Here is a 16,870-nt window from a genome sequence, read left to right as displayed (position 1 = left end):
GGCTTCAGCTCTTACTTTTCGTCCATCACCCTCCTCCCGTTCCCGTTGTATCTCGCTGCCGGAACTCCCCTCTTCCCCTGCACCCCCGGAGGTCTCAGCCCTTCCCCTCTACCCCACCACTCCGGGGGTCTCCAGCCTTTCCCTTTTCCCCCCGCGTCCCTGGGAGTCCTCAGCCGCTTTCCGCTGCCTGCCCGGGGCTCTGCCGTCTCCTCGCCCCGTGGCACGGAGGAACCCAAAGGCCTCCGGCCTCGCCCACCCGCGTCCCCCCGAGACCCCGCGGCCCCCGGCCCCACCCCGGAGCGGGCTCCACCCTCCCTGCGCCCGCTCCCATTGGCTGCGGCGGCGAAGGGCGGGGCCTCTTTGTGACGTCACGATCAGCTGTCGGAAGGTGCCGATTTGTGCGGGGGAGCGGTGCGCGCTCGGCAGAACCGCGGGGTCCGCAGTGGCACCGGCCCCGGCACCGCACCGGCACTACCTCAGCGCCTTCCGCCGCCCGGGACACGCAGGGCCGGTGAGTCCCCGCGGGACGCGGTCGGGGCCGCGCCGGGCCCGCGGGGTTGGGGCTTGGGGCTTGGGGGGCTCGCACGGCCTGAGCGGGGAGGGGTCCGGCGGGAGGGGTGGGGGCGGCCCAGGACCCCTCGGCTTCGGCCCCCCCGCTCCTGTTGTTTGTTTCTTCATCACCGGATTAAGATTGGCGGTCGTTCCCCGCTCCAATTGGCTGCGCAGTGGTGACGTCGAATCATTTGCATATGACATTGAGACGTCACAGCCCTTCTCCCCCTTGTCCCACCGTGACCCCATCGGCCCGGGGGCGGTGGCCAAGGTGGCACGTGGGACTTGCCCGCGTTGGTCACGCGTGGGTGGCCCCCGTGTCCCTCCCGCGCCAGTCGCTGCTGTGGCTTTTCTCAGCAGGAAACGTGGATGTGTCTCCCCCGGTGATGTTTAGATGGTCTTCGGGTGCAAAACGTGCGTTTTGGAAAAGGAATGTGAATATATAAATACAAGTATGTGTCAATATAAGAAATATGTCATAGAATCACAGAATGAGTCAGGTTGGGAGTGACCTTAAAAATCATCTCGTTCCAAACCTCTGCAGGGGGGTGTCCTGGCAGCAACACCTTCCTGTACCACGTATTATATACTGTATAAAAGACAGCATATATCGGCTACTCTATCAAATAAATTTGTGTAAAGAATGTAAATAGATGTAAATCTCTAATACAGAAAAGTATTATCTATTTAACTTCTTTCCCATAAATCCATAGTGCTTTGGATTTAGATCCCTCTGTCTTTAGATCTCAATTGTCTTTGTAAATCCCACCAGTTTTAATGAGATTCAGATGTATGCTTTGATATTTTAATTGAGTTTAGTTTCTCGGGAAGGGGCTGCCCGGGAAGGGGCCGTGCATGGCAGGGAGAGGGTACTGGCAGTGCTCGGCTGAGGTTTGTGCCGTGGGGCAACTCCAGCACATCCCAGGATGTTGAACCGAGAAATCCCTCAGGTACCAAACACAGCATCTCCTTCTGCTATTGCTGCTCTAAGGGCATTTCCTTCGGGACAGCTCAAAAAAATTGTAAGTCCTAAAAGGGCAACTTCCCTCTCAATTTCATGTCTCTCACCTCAGCTTGGCTGAGCCTGGCAGACTCTGGAAACTAATCCTACTCCCATCTGGGGAGACTCATTGTGGAAAAACTTGGGCTTTGTGGAGTGTAGAAGTGGGTTTAAAAGGGCATTTTTGCTCTTGTAATTTTTTTATGCATATATATTTACATATTTGTGTAGGGGAGCTACAGTCCTGCTCAGAGCACCTGAGCAAAGGGACTGGCACCCTGGCATCCCAAAATAGTGGATTATCCCTTGAACTCAGCAATAGCCAGTGCTGAAGTGGGCAGGTGCTAAGTGCTGTTGCTTGTTTGGTGTAGGTTTTGCTGGGGTAGGAAACCATCCCAGAAACAGGTGTTGGGCTCTGGTACAGGACTGTGCTGGACCTCCTTTCCCACCAGGCTTAATCTACAGAGTGCCAAGAACTGTGTTGTTTTGCTCTAAAATAAATCTTTCCTCTCCTTTTATATTTCCTTCTCCCAAAAGACACCCTTTCCTCCCTCCTCAAACAACAAACTGACCACAAAAAAAAAAAGAAAAGCTGTCTGCTGTAGCTCACTGTCACTGTTGGGAAGCTGTGGCATCAAACTGCTGCTTATCTGGCTGAACAAAAAAGGAAAAATATAAAAGTTTTTCCCCAGATAATGAAATGGTAACACCTCCTTGTAATAAAACTGGAAAACTCTGTGACATGATTTTGTATCCAAAGGAATTTTAATGCTGACTGCACAGCAAGTCCTACTCTGGTTGGGGGGGCACTGAACAGGCTTGGGAAGAGCTGCTGGGGAGCTTGGGGTTCATGTGGTGTCCAAGTTCTGTGTGCCAGGTGTGTCAGCCTCTGTGATTTATGGAGGCTGTAAGGGTGGGTTGCTCCTCTCCCAGTGTGCAGCTTCTGGGGATGCTTCGTACCTTGGGGTGCTGTACCCAGTGCATCCCAGGGAAGGCAGTTCTAGAATGTCATAGCATGGCTCATGGCAAATCTAAAATTTCCTGGATCCTGCCAGCCACTGGCAGATTTTCCAGAACTGTGTGTGATTATATCAAACAGCACAAGGTCACATTTGCCCTTGCAGCAGTGACACAAAGGCCTGCGTGGATGCAGAGACCAGCTCCAGGAAAAACATCTCCTCCTCATTCTGCAGGGTCCCCCTCCTTCAGGCAGGATCGGGAGGAGCATGTGGGAGCTCCAGTCCCTGCTGAGACCCTGGACTGGCTGAGGAAAGCCCTTCCAGGTCCTGTCTTGGTCTGCCATTAATAAGAAGAGTCTCGTGATTAAGAGTTGGGATTTTTCAAACTGCTCTCTGCTCTCCCCCCTCTACTCCCCTGATCTGCCATGGAAGAGGCTCTGGCTGTGACTCAGCCTCTGTTTTGCTGGGATCAGCCTGTCTGTGCCAGCAGCACCTCAGGGTGCAGCTCTGCTCCTGTGCCCAGGGCTCCCCCAAGGGAATCCCATCAGCGGGGCTGGTGGCAAAGCAATGGGATCAGCTGGACCTGTAGCACAGTTGTTGTGGGACCAAATGCGTTAATTCAACCCTGCCAAACTGTCCCAGGCAGGTCCCTGGCAGCTCTGGTCCCACCCTTGATGGGAATGGGTAGAGGACATCACAGGGGTGATTCACTGGTCATTTCTGGGGTGATGAGCAGAACTCTCCTGGGCTGCCCAGCTGCCGGATCCCTTCTCCTGTGTTCTGTGTTTCTGTGTCAGGTTTAGGATTTTTGTATATCCAGCACAGTGAGCCTGTGAAACGCTTGTCTAATTTAGGTAAAATGAATTGAAAATCCCATTTCCCAAGTGGGTTGGAGGAAGGCACCTGATTTGTACCTCTGCCTGTGCCAGGATGACTGCGTGGGGTGTTCTTAGCTGTGCTGAGGAAGGACTGCTCCTGCTGCCTGTCAGCAGCATCCCTCCTGCCACCAAGTATTTATGGAAAGTTTCAGGGAGCCTGTTGCCATTTCCAAGGGAAGTTGCTGTTGTTCTTGCAGACTGTGACTTTTGAGAGCTGCCAGTCCTGCAACACTGCAGCTCCTGCCCTGGCGAGCTCCTGGCTCATCCCAGGGCTTTGCTGCCGAGCCTGTTCCCTATTCTTAGCTCCTGGGGTTATTTGCAGCCACGGTGACTCAGAAAACTAATTATTGTGTTGAGGTTTCTGAAGGGGAAAAATAACTTGATGCATTGTGGTTTCCTTACTTCCACTTTAAATTTAATATTTTTAATACCTTCTGGCTTGTTGTAAAAGGCTGTTGGACTTTCTGGAAGGAGTCTGATAATAATTTATAATGATTTATAATAATTTTATAATAGTATAAAATAATTTATAATTAATGTATGATAATTCATTTAGAAACTCATCTGTCCTCAAGTGAGTGTCTCTGGTGGGCTGTCCCCTTGTGCTGGCAGTGCCTGGAATGGGGTTGGCATATTGAGGAAGGGGGTTTGTGGAAGCCTGTGAAGGATGGCAGCTGTCCTGTGGTGGTGGCCCCAGGTCTGGCAGGGGACAGGGGGTCAGTGTGGTTTCTGGGGCAGCTCAGCCCCAAGGATGTGGTACATAGGCAGACGCCATGTGTCTCAAGGGAGGACACATGGGATACACCTCCTCCACAGACGTGGGGTACCTGCAGACACAGGAAAGCTGGAAAAAGGGACCTGAGAAGAAGAGAAGCCATCTCCTGTTCTAAACTGGTTCTGTGGGCACCACCTCTGCCTGGTAACAAGGCACAGATTGACTTCAGTCCCCTGTCAGGGACACAGTTGGTCCCTCCCGCGCTGCAGTTCCCATTGAAGCTGCCAGCCCTCCATGCCCTTGTGTAAATGGGGCAAGTGTCTACTGCAGGGAAAGCAGAGGCTTTCCAAATTCCTGGATAGACTTCAGAGCTTGATCTGCTACTGGCTGCCCCAGCCAGGGAAGTGCTTGGTGGAACCTGTAGGGATGGAGGTGGCACATGGCCATCTCACTGTCTGGGCAGGCTGGCCAAGGAGTCTCTTGACTTGTGAAGGGCTGAGCAGATCACCCTGAGCCCTCCACGATGATGGAGAAGCTTGGTGGCTGCCAGGGAGGGTCTGGAGCAGCTTGAGGCCAGGAGCTGCTCCCTTCTAGGCGGGTGGGAGATTGCAGACTCACAGACTGGTTGGGGTTGGAAGGTACCTTACAGAGATCTCATTCCACACCCTTGCCATAGGCAGGGACACCTTCCACTATCCCAGGTTGCTCCAAGCCCCATCCAGTCTGGCCTTGAATGCTTCCAGGGATGGGGTGGCCACAGCTTCTCTGGGCACCCTGTGCCAGGGCCTTCCCATCCTTAGAGGGAACAATTCTTTCCCATTAGCCCATCTATCCCTGCCCTTTTCCAGTGGAAAGCCATTCCTCCTAGTCCTGGCATTCCAGACCCTTGTCCCCAGTCCCTCCCCAGCTCTCCTGGAGCCCCTTTAGGCACTGGAAGAGGCTCTGAGGTCTCCCTGGATCCTTCTCTTCTCCAGGTGAACATGCCCAGCTATACCAGCCTGTCCCACAGCTGAGGGGCTCCAGCCTTTGGAGCATCTTTGTGGCCACCCCTGGACTCACTCCAGTAGCCCCACATCCTTCTTATGCTGGGTCCCCAGGGCTGGAGACAGCTCTGCAGGTGGGGTCTCACCTGAGTGGGCAGAGGGGCAGAATCCCTCAGCACAGAGTTGGTTTCTGGGCTGCCAGTGCCAATGGCCAGGTCACATCCAATTTGTCCCCACCAATACCCCCAAGTCCTTCTCCTAGGGCTTCTCTGAACCCACCCAGCCCCCAGCCTGTGCTGGGGCTGGGGCTGCCCTGACCCAGGTACAGGACCTTGCACTTGGCCTGGTTGAACTTCATGAGATTCACAAGAGCACACTCCTCCAGCCTGCCCAGGGCCCTCTGGATGCCCCATCCTTTCCGTCTGCTGAAATTGACTGTTCCACACAGTTCAATGTCATCCATGAACCTGCTGAGAGTTTTGGGGGTGAGAGCTTCATCCTGCTGCTTTAACCTGAGTTTTTCAGAGGAGACAGGCTCAAGTGAGGGGGGGATTTAATGCTCATTTTTGCTCTTGCCTCCATTTTGGCCTTGCTCCTGCTCTTACCCTGCAGATTTGATCCTGAAAGCTTTGCCAGGAGCCTCCTGCAGCTCCCTGGGCACCACCCGTGGCACAGACTCCCTTGCATGAGGAAGAGGGTCAGGGCCACCCCACGTTCCCTGCCTTGGGAGGGTAATAGCTGGATAATTACTTGAATTCTTTGGTGAATGATCCGTCAAAATGATCCATTTCAAGTTTTGCTCTTGGGGAGCTTTTAACTCCCACTTCCTCCAGAGCTATGGCAGCTGCCTGTGAACCCCTGTGCTTTAACTTAAGTTAAATTTGGGAGAGGGGACAATCAAAAATAATAGTATCTGTTGTGTCTTCAGAAAAGACAGATTACCTCTGGGCTAGGGTGGGTACCTGGGAGCCCAGGCACCTTATTCCCCTTGCCTGCATCCTGCAATTTTCTGAGGACTGGTACCTAAGCAGGCAGGTTCTCTGAGCTGTTGCTGGGGAACCAGCTTTCCTACTGTCCTGTGAAAGCTTTTGGCATGATTTAACAAAGGAAAACTAAAAAGTTTTGACCATGTCATTGATCATTTGACTTTGAGCTTGCTCTGGAGGATGAGTCCCTTGTAGGGGGCTCCCAAAGCCAAGCCTGCAGAGCATGGGAAGCACTCACTGCAGTGAGACATTCCAGGTGGACTTTGCTTAGGCAACAGGGAAAATTCCTGACTGACTCAGCCCCTGGCCTGTGGTAGCTGCTTGAGTGCTTTTTTGGGTGACCTTCCCCTGGCAGCCAGATTGGGGCCACTGTCTTCCCCTGTCCCTGTGTGCCAGATCTTGTCCTCAGCTCTGCTGTTGGGTGACACCCATATCTAGGCAGGATGAAAGATGACAATTGCATGAGGTAAGTCAAGAACATTGACAGTGTCCTCTTAGTGTGGTGGGCTTGGGGCACAAGACAGGAGACCCTGCTGTCCCCAGCCCCACTGTGTCATCCTGAGAACCTGCCTGGTGACACTTGGGGTCAGCTTTGGCTCAGCACTTCTTCCAGCCTGGCAATGCCCCAGCTCAGTAAGCACATGAACCACTCCTGGCCTCACACTGAGCCAGGGCCATGGTCGCCTCAGGGGACTGGCCCCCTGTGATCGCTGTACCTGCCACAAGCTGCCCCAGTCCCTCCTGCCCAGGCACCTGGGGAGGAGCAAACAGTGGAGACTGCGACATCACCAGCAGGAACTGGAAGCTGTGGAGTTTCTGCCACAATTAGATATTTAATAAACTTCTTAAAAATATTATTCATGTCATATTAAAAGATATTTACTGGCTAGGCGAGTGCTCAGGCAGGTGCCAGGTTTCCAGGCTGAGCTGGCAGGATGAAGCTGTGGCTCTGTGCCACAGGCCTCAGGGCTGGCCAGGGTGGCCCTAGCCAGCCTGGCCGGGTGGGGATGGATGCACATGGACATCCTGTGGGAGGGAACTCCCCCTGTGCTGGGCATGGAGCACACCGGAGTCCATTTAAAGCCCAGCTGGGCTTCGTGTTGTTTCCCTAACTTATATTATTATGCTTTAATGATCCAGGTAAAGGGAGTGTCCAGCTGATTTAACTGATAGCACTGGAGGATAACAGAATGGCTGTGGTGGTGGTGGGGTCAGAGAAACAACTCTGTCATGTCTCAATGCCCAAATCCTCCCTGCTGAGTGCCTCCAGGGACCCTCTTAGGACACACAGCAGAGAGTCCTCCCTGACCTCCTATTCTTCCTGGTGAGAGGCTCCACAAGCCTCAGCTGAGCCATCCCAGAGTGAGTGGGAAACCGGGCTAGACCCCTGAGCACTGCAGTATGCAGCAAGGCATGGCTGTGGCTCATGGCCTGCCTTGTGCCTCTGGGGCAACTGAAGTCACCAGGGGCTTGAGACCTGCTCTAGGGGACAGGTAGTGTCACACTGCTGCCCTGGCCATGCCAGGCAGGAAGAGCTGGGTTTTGCAAGGCTGCTTCATGCTCCATCACTTCCTTCTGCATCTGGGAGTATCAGAGATCAGAGCCTCTGAGGTCCAGGGGATCCCATCCAGAGGGAAGGCTCCTTTGATTTCTCATTTTCTGCATTGTAGAGCAGATGTTGTTGCTCCCATGGCAGAGCAAAGAGAGACTGCAAAAGGCACTGCCATCCCACTGGGGTGAATTAAAGAGTGCCTGAGCCCCAGAGCTGCAGTGCCCAGGCTAGACACTTTCCCAGGATGCTGGGACTGGGGAAGCCACTTCATGGGGCAGCAGGGCTGAGCTAGAACTTGACCTGCTGGAGGACTGGGCTGTGTATGGACACGTGGTGCCTCCTGTACCCTTCCCATTCCACGCTGCCTAGAGCAGATGGAGTTTCCCCTGAGTGGAGGATCACTCAAGATCTGTGGCCCTTGGTTGACAGGGCCCTGAACTGGGGCTTTGCCATGAAATGGGAATTTATACTTTAGGTGCACCCACATTAGTGTCCCAGGCACAGCAGCACCCAGCTTCCCTTCTCACTGCACTGAGCTCCTGATGGCATTTTATGGCCTTTTAATGCCCTTTTAATGTCTCTGGACCAAGAGGCACACAAAGAACACACAAATAACACTCTGCACCTTTTGGCTGCCATTCCTGTGCCTTGCCAGAAGCTTGGCAGTCATTCATGAAATTAGTGAGTGCTGACCTCCCTTCACACTGGAGGAAATCTGCCTGCCCAGAGATAAAACAGTGATGAGGTGAAGCAGAGACCCACAAAGGGCTGGGATGAGAGGCTGGATGTGAACAACAGTGTGTGCTGGCAGCCCAGAGAGCCAACAGCACCCTGAGCTCGTCCCCACAGTGTGGGCAGCAGATGGGGGCGGATTCTGCCCCTCTGCCCACTCAGGTGAGACCTCCAGCCCTGGAGACCCCTCCAGACCTGGAGAACATTAGAAGGATGTGGAGCTGCTGGAGTGAGTCCAAAGGTGGCCACAAAGATGTTCCAAGGGCTGGAGCACCTCAGCTCTGGAGCTGGACTGGGAGAGCTGTGGGTGCTCAACTGGAGAAGTGAATCCAGGGAGACCTTACAGCTCTTTCCAGTGCCTAAAGAGGCTCAAGAGATCTAGAAAGAGACTTTGGATCAAGGACTGGAGAGACAGGACAAGGGAATGGCTTTCCACTGGCAGAGGGCAGGGATAAATGCGATATTGGGAAAGAATTGTTCCCTGTGAGGGTGGGAGGCCCTGGCACAGAGTGCCCAGCGAAGCTGTGGCTGCCCCTGGCAGTGTCCAAGGCCAGACTGGATGGGGCTTGGAGCACCCTGGGATAGTGGAAGGTGTCCCTGCCCATGGCAGAGCTGTAGAATGAGATGGGCTTTAATGTCCCTCCCAATCCAAACCATATGGGATTCTGTGACAATGCTGTCCTTGCCCTGCCTGCTGCAAGGAACTTGGCACGTTTGCCTGACTTAGGGACAGTGTCTGCTCTGTCCCTGCCAGCTCCTGGGGGTGGATCTCCTGGGACACCCCACCCATGAGGATGGGGACACAATGTGGGGCTTGATGCAGGTGGCGGCTGCAGGGCACAGGCACCCAGCCCTTCACTGTTGCTTTCAGATACAAAACCAGCTGGGGCAGCCCATGGCACAGATCAGAGCCACTTTTTGCTGAGCCCTTGAGCCCATCTGAGTCCCTGGGTGAGAGGAGGGCCACACTGCCAGCCTGTTTTAATGTGCTGTACCTTTTTCTCCCCCTTTTACAGGCCTTTGCACTGAAGGCAAGTGAAGAACCTCCCCAGTGAAGAACCTCACAATTGCACTGCCCACCACTTAGCTCTGATTTCTCTGGCAGCCAAGCATTTCTGTCACTGAGACCTTGAGTGCTCTATTTCCTTTCCCTGCCCATCTCTCCTGTGTCTGTGCCTGGAAGCTGGTGCCCAGCTCTATCTCCCCATCCATCCTGCTGGACTGCTCCCCACCATGTTTCAGCGTCTCACCAGCCTCTTCTTCAGTGAGAGCAACACACCAGAGGGCCTGGAGGAGCCCAAACCCTTTGTTGAGGAAGAGGAGGAGGAGGATGGCTGGCTCATAATTGATCTTGCAGGTGAGGAAAGCAAGAGCACTGGCTTCCCACAGCCTCTGCTGCACCTTGTCTCTCCAGAGCTGGGGAAACCCTTGAGATGTCAGCAGATGAGCTTACACCACATGGGAGCTGCTCTGCCTTAATTTTTTCTCCCCTAGTCCCCATGCTTTGCCCATGGTGCCCAGGCCTGTGGTCACTGCAGCAGCCCCTTACCTGCTCCTCCTTTCCCTTTCCTCTCCCAGTGATGGTTCTCAACTTTCTGCCACTGTGGGGGCAGCATCAGCATTTCCAGCTGGGGTTGCTGCTGCCCACAAGTCTCCAAGTGCCTCCAATCCCAGGAGGGGACCCTGGCAAGGCACTAGCCAGGGAGATCACCCAGAGTTTTGGTGTGATGCTGCCCATGGGGGGGTCGGTGAGGTGAGGGACCTAGCCCTAGCAGGCTCTGCCACCGCCTGTGGCACTGCCATAGCTGAGCTGTGCCCTGGACAGCACTTTTCCAGGAAGAGCCAAGCTTAGCTGCTCCCTGCCCTGCCCCTGCTGGGAGCCTGTTCCCCTGGGAGACCCCAGTCCTGGGGTGCTGGTGGGGGGATTGCGTTGTCCGCATGTGAGGGCAGGTGGCAGTGGTGCCTGCCTGTCTCAGCTGGGGATATGCCACCAGGGATCTGGCCATGTTTGGGTCACGTAAGAGGAGTAAATCTCAGTTCCATGGGGGTTGTCTTCCCAAATTATTTCCACTGTCCATGCCAAGCACAAGGGATGTTTGGCACCAGGTGCCTGTACCTAGAGAGCCCACAGGGCTCCCCATTCCCCGTTTGACACCAGTGAGGTAGACTGAATTCCTCCTGAGCAGATCTTCTCCAGCTCTGTTCAGACCTTGGGAGTTTCTGTTGTAGATTGATGACTCAGCCATTGCAATGATATTTTTATGACAATTCCTTGCAAATCCAGCAGCAATCAGAGTCAAATCCTCCTGTCTGTGCAGGAGCTTCTGATGGCTGTGCTTTTGTAGCCCCTGGTTGGTTGTGACACCCAGGGCACCACAGATGTATCCTGCAGGTTTAGGAGAAGGGTTTCGTCCTCCCTCTTGCAGGCAGCAGGTCTCTGAGCAGATGTTCCCTGCCTGTTCCCCATGCTTGTTTTTGTGATTCGAGTTGTTAATTAGTTTTTTTTTCCATATGCAGTGACCTAGAGAGGTGACCATAGCAGGGACAAGACTGGGATGGGGGACAGGGCCAGCCCCATGCCTGGTGGGAGCACTGTGGAGAGCTGCTGGAGGTGATGGGTGGTGTGCGCATGGGCAGCTGTGGAGGCTTCCCTGTCCTCTGGGCATTCAGGTGACTGTCCAGGGAGGGTCACAGCAGTGCCATGGCAGAGGGTTCTTGCAAGGAGGTCCCTGGAGCAGTGGGCATGCAGCTGCCACGTGTCAGGGCCAGCTGGCAGCAGCTGCAGTGAGCCTAAAGCATGCCAGGAGGAGCCAGGAGCTTCCCCAGCCAGAGAAACGTTACGCTGTGCCCTGATCCGTGGGTCAAGGCTGCAGATGGCTCAGAGGGGACCAGGGCTTGACTCTGGCACAAAACACTTCATGTTTTTCCAGTGGAGTGCCTCGGCTCTCAGTGCAGCGCTGGCTTCTGGCAATGTCTGCCTGTGAATGCCACTCCACTGCTAATTCAGCTGCAGTCTGTTCCCACAGCAGTCCCTGAGCAGTGGGGGACCAGATTCTTTCAGCCCTGTTTCTGGGGCTTGAGTTATACCAAACATTTCCAAGAAACAAATCTGGAGACTCCAACCCCATCCTTCCCCTTGGAGTTGTGGTAGCCAGCAGCAGCTCCCAGCCTGGCTACATCCCAGCTGCAGAGAGGCAACTTACAGAGCCTCTGGATTCAGCCACTGTCAGCCTGGTCATTGTCCCCTGTGTTGCAAAATGCACCCAAATTACTCAGACCTTCCCAGAATGTTTCTGATGCCACTCTTGCCTCCTTGCTTAGCCTGGCCCTGCTCAGCACCCAGGGAGAGAGCAAAGAGCATCTCCCAGGATGTGGCTGCATCACAGAGGTACTTGGGGATCCCAAAATATTGCTTTGTGACATTAAAATCCACCTTGGCAAAGGATAAGTACAGGGCATTCCCCTGGTCTCCGTGCCCAGAGACCACTGCTGTGGGAGCGCTGCTCCAGCCAGGCTCGGTGGCCGTCTCCAGGCTGACAAACAATGTCCAGCCTGGCATGTCAGCAACTATTAATAGATTGATATCCTCTGACCTGGGGAAAGGCATTCTCGTGTTTGCAAGGCCAACTGTGGCCTGTCCTAAGCCCTGGGCTGGGGCATCAGCTGCAGGAGGAGCTGGGGATGCACCAAGCCAGGAATACCCAGCCCCATGCTCTGTGTTTCTCCACACAAGAAGAGATTAATCTGTGCTTCCTCCTGGTCCCTCACCCAGCTGCAGGGTCCATATAGATACTGCACTGCCTCCTCCCTCACCAGTTCCCTCAAATCCCCCTGATGAATCTGGGAATGGGTGTAGGCATCCCCACATTTGGTGCATGCTCCCTTCCCACTACAGCACCGGTAATTCCAAGCACAGACAGCCTAGAGAAGCACCGGCCCCAAGTGCCGTTGCCAGGTAGATCTTAAGAAGGGAAGGCATGGGAGGTTGGGGGAGTGTCAGCTTCTGGATCAGCCACTCAAAATTTGGCCTCTAACAGGCTGGAGTTGAAGGCACAGTGAAAAACCCTTGCTGAAGAATTTATTCTCATTATTTCTTCCAGAGAAAAGGTGTGGACTGTTTTCCTGCTCTGTGTGTGCTTGGTTCCCATGTTTGCTGGGTGTTGTTTGTGAGCACAGGCGTGTCGGCATTCCCCCGGCCCGGCCCGGCCCGGCTCAGGTGCCATCAGAACGGGGAAAGCAGCATTTTTCACTGCCTGAACTTATTCTCTCCTTTTGAGAAGGAAAAAACCCACCCCATTGCTGCAGTGAACGCCACTGGTGTCTCAAGTCTGTGGTTCAGCTTGTCCCAGCAGACCCGTTTCCAGGCCACGCCGGGTCCCGGAGCGGGCGGTTCTGGCCGAGGCGCGGCGCCGGGCCCGCGTGTGGCGGTGTGGTGGCGGTGGGTGTCTCTCGCACTAACGATGACCCTTTCTCTCCCCCTCCCTCCCCACTGTACATGGTATGTGTGTGTGTCCCCGCTGCGCCCCGCATGGCTCTGCACCCCCGTCCCAGGCAGCCGTGCCCGCCCCGGCCCCGCCCGGCGCCCGGGTGCTGGCGGTACCGGGCGCTCGGCGCGACCCCGCCCGACACCCCCCGGTCCGCCACCGCCGCCGGCCGCTTCCCCGGCTCCGGCCGGTCCCTGCTTGATGGACGAGAGTTGGTTTGTCACCCCTCCCCCCTGTTTTACTGCAGAGGAGCCCGGCCCCGACGGCGTGGGGAGCAGCCCCATGGAGGACCTGCTCATCGAGCACCCCAGCATGTCTGTCTACGTCACCAGCACCCTCGAGGTGGATGGGGAGGGCCCCGAGGACGATGCTGCAGAGTGAGTGCACTTTTGAAGGTGTTTGGGGGGCCAGCAGCCCCAGCACCCACTGAGGAACCAGGGGTGGATGGTCAGTCCCGCCGTCCCAAATCCCCACCTACACCCAGGAATGTTTCACCCATAGTGAGGCAGTGGGAGACCACAGTGTCCTCACGCCCACCTCAGGGAGCGCCCTGCATATCTGGCAGGGTGCCCCAGCAGGCACTATGTGTGGCTGGCAGCTCCCATGTCCCAAAATTCCCTGCTAAGGGGTCTCAGTAGCATATTCAGATGGCCATGGCTGCAGGACATGAGCTTGGCACTGGGCTATGGTGGGAGAGGGCTGTGTTTATCTCCTCTGCCCTTAGCAAGGTCTCCTGGCACAGCCACCTGTTTAAAAGCCGCTCCTGCCAATGCCAGTACCTCTTGTCCAGGGCAGGTTTCTGGGCAGGAGGGGGTTTGCATAGGTATGGCCCAAGCAAAGCAAACCTAATGGGACAGGGTGGCCTTTGGGCACAGTGGCCCCCTGAAGACCCCTAGGTCCTCCAGGCAGGAAGGTGCTGCAGCCCCCCTCAATTCCCCACCTGGCCCCAGATTGGCCCAGCACGGGGAGTATCCCACAGATGTGGGGAGTGGGACATCACCAGCTTCTCCTTGGCCCAAACCCCAGCTTAGTGGTGGGGAAATTAAACAGAAATGCTCCAAATGGCTCCTTTGACCCCCCCAGACCTGTGGGCTGGAGCCCTCCACACCCATTCCTGGGGCCACATCCTGGAGCTCTGCCCTCTCCCAAGGGCTACTCTCCACTGCCCAGCAGCCCCCAAGGGAAACCTGGAGCGTGCCCACGCTCAGCCCGACTGCTGCTGGATGAGCCCTGGCTGCCACTGTGCCTTGGGGTGCCTGCTGTCCTCCCAGTCCCAGCCGTCCAACACCACACCTGAAGCCCCTCAGTGGGGCAGGGGAGGAGTAAGAATTTGGTGTCAGCTTTGCTCCAGGCTAGGAGACACTGTTCCTGGTTAGAGGACAGTGTTCCTAGTTGGGAGGTGCTATTCTTGGCTAGAGAACACCATTCCTGGTTAGATGACACCGGTCTTGGCTAGTGGACACCATTCCTGTCTAGGTGACACCATTCCTTCAGGACTCCTCTCTTTCCAAAGTCTCCCTGAGGGCCAGAGCTCGGTGTCCAGAGCTTCAGGAGCTCCTTAGTGCTGGAGGGGGCAGAGAAGGGCTAAAGGGAATCTGAGACTAACCAAGGCTCCCAAGGGCTCACAGTGGGATGGAGACAGACCAAGCTCAAGGGACTTAAGTGTGGGGCTCCTGGTGGTGTTTGGATTTTTCCAGGTGTCGCACAGCCTGCGTTGCTGGAGCATCCCTTCCCTCAGGCTGTTGGGGCATGAGAGCCGCGCCGGGGCACGGTGTGCGGGGCGGGGGTTGGTGAGCTCTGTCCCCCGGTAGCTCGGGCGGTGCTGTGGCGCTGACCCCGCTGTCTCCGCAGGGACGTGCCCGAGCCGCAGCCGGAGCTGCCGGTGGCACACCACGGCCGGGCGCTGGCGGTGAAGGCGGCGGCGCTGGACAAGGCGGGGCAGGCGCAGCGGGCGCAGCGAGCCAAGCAGCTGGCGGAGCGGCACCGCCTGGGCCAGAAGGCGCTGCAGCGGCAGAACCGGGCCCGGCAGCGCCCGCCCCGCCGCGCCAAGCAGCTCCCAGGGGCCTTCGTCCACCAGCCCTGCCAGCGCCACTGCAACTACTGACCTCGCTCCGCCGCCCAGGGGCTCCCCCGCCGGCCCCGGCCCCGGCCCCGGGAGTGCGGCCCCCGCGGACACCGGGGACACGGCGGCGGCTTCACTTCACACCCCGCGCCCGCACGCCTGGCCCGCACTTCTCATCTTCCTCCTGTAGCTCTCACCGCGTCCCGCACCCTCGATGCCGTCTGGGCCACGACCCCTGAAGCCGCCGGCATGGAGGGCCACACCACCCCTCCCCAACAGCCTCGACAGCCTTCGCGTGGGAAATCAGCATTCCCAGTGAAATCATCTGTTCCCGAAATCCACCTGTTCCCGGTGAAACCTGTTTGTCCTGATAAGCCTGTGACATCAGTGCCTTTCCTTACATCATGACTTCATGTACAGCCTGGCTGGGATGTCACAGAGACACCGAGCAGGAATGACAAGAGCAATGAAGCCACAAGATTTGGGATTTTTAGGAAAATCTCATCAATGACACTAAATAATGCTTCCGCCCTGCAAAACCAGCAAATACTTTACTCCTTCCTTGATTTATTAGCTACATTTTACCATGATAAGATAACCCCCCACTGCCACTCCCGAAGGGGCTTGTGGTTGAAAGCGCTGGTGGAATCTCCGTGGCTGGGTCAGCCAGTCGTCTCCTGGTGCTTCATGGTGTTTTTTTTTAAATCAACCTTAAAAGGAATCTCAGGAATCAAAGCACCATCCCAGCGCCGCACCGGAGCTCTTGGCTACCGTGCCAGGAAGGTTGGCCAGCGTGGGGTGACATCACCATGACTGGTGGTCCCATCTGAGCAAGCCCCTTCCTCCTGGAGCCAGTCACCTGCCCCAGCCACACCTGTATCCCTATGGATACGCCTGTATATGTGTTTGTATATATTTCTCTCTGTACCTTTACACTCAGAAGAGGCACTGTTAAGCTGAGGAGCATTGTCTGCCTGGTGTCAGTCCCCGGGAGGGGAGAGGAGACAGGGATCTGCAAAGCTTCCCTGAGGTGGCCAAAGCACGTCCATGGTGGTGGTGAAGAGGTGCTGAAGAGGGGACCGGAGGGAAGAGGCTGACGTAAGGACAGTGATGGATCTGAGAGCCACTGCAATGTGTCAGGATGAGGCAGGCCTGTGTGAGAGGGTTGCTGTAACAGGAGCTGTAACAGAAGCATCTTCTTTCCCCCCTAAAAATGGCATCCTTTCCCATGAAGAGCCAAATTCCTCTGCTAGGTGACGCTAATTTTTAATGCAAATTCCTCCTCTCTCCATGATGGACTCCTTCTGCCTTTCGAAGAACATGGTCCAGGCTTTTCACTGACTCCAGCACCAGCTACACATCCAGGAGAAATTTGCTGATCTGCCCCCAGTTCGCTCCTTTTAGAAACTGGTTTTGCACCCTGTGCCCTGGGAAAGCATCTTGCTCATGATCAGCTCACAGCCTGGATTCCCACCCTCTGAGACAAGAAATACCCCCACAACACTCCAGAAAATTCTGATTTCACCAGACATTCTTCCACTGTTGCATCCATTAATATCAGCTGGGGCCCTCGGCTGAAGGAATTGTGGTGAGCCCAAGCTGAAACAGCTGATAGTTATTAATTATTTTAATGATATTAAAGCCAAAATGAACCTTCTTAGTAGCAACAGCCCCTAGCTCTGGGCCACAGAGCCTGGACCACAGTAGCTGACTGCTGCTGCTCACCTGCAGCATTTCTCCTTCACTCCACTGCCTCGGCATTCCCAAAAGCACAGAGCTGGCGAACTCTGTGCCCTCGACATTGCCCTGCCCTCCTTGGGGCTCACTGCAACCTCTGTCTCTCACCAAGCCTGAGACCACACTGAGATCACCCTGGTCCCTCCCTGGTGTCTTCTTGGTGAAGAGACTGACATCTCCTGACCCCAGGGGAGTGTTTACATCCTTTGACTTCCTGGGCTTCACACTCA

The 16,870-nt window shown here is 55.6% G+C and overlaps 1 protein-coding gene across 1 annotated transcript; it reads left to right on the top strand.

Moving 5' to 3' along the window:
• Window positions 1–423: 423 nt before the first annotated feature.
• On the top strand, window positions 424–14,945 carry TP53INP2 (tumor protein p53 inducible nuclear protein 2; the record flags this gene model as incomplete). Its single annotated transcript, XM_083873397.1, has 4 exons — window positions 424–511; window positions 9,374–9,714; window positions 13,089–13,218; window positions 14,693–14,945. Exons 2-4 carry the CDS (start codon window positions 9,591–9,593, stop codon window positions 14,943–14,945), a joined length of 507 nt encoding a protein of 168 aa, XP_083729523.1. The 5' UTR covers window positions 424–511; window positions 9,374–9,590.
• Window positions 14,946–16,870: the final 1,925 nt, after the last annotated feature.

This window comes from Zosterops lateralis, assembly GCF_965231275.1.
Source record: "Zosterops lateralis genome assembly, chromosome: 16".
Lineage (NCBI taxonomy): Eukaryota > Metazoa > Chordata > Aves > Passeriformes > Zosteropidae > Zosterops > Zosterops lateralis.
This window is presented reverse-complemented; position numbering and strand designations above follow the sequence as displayed.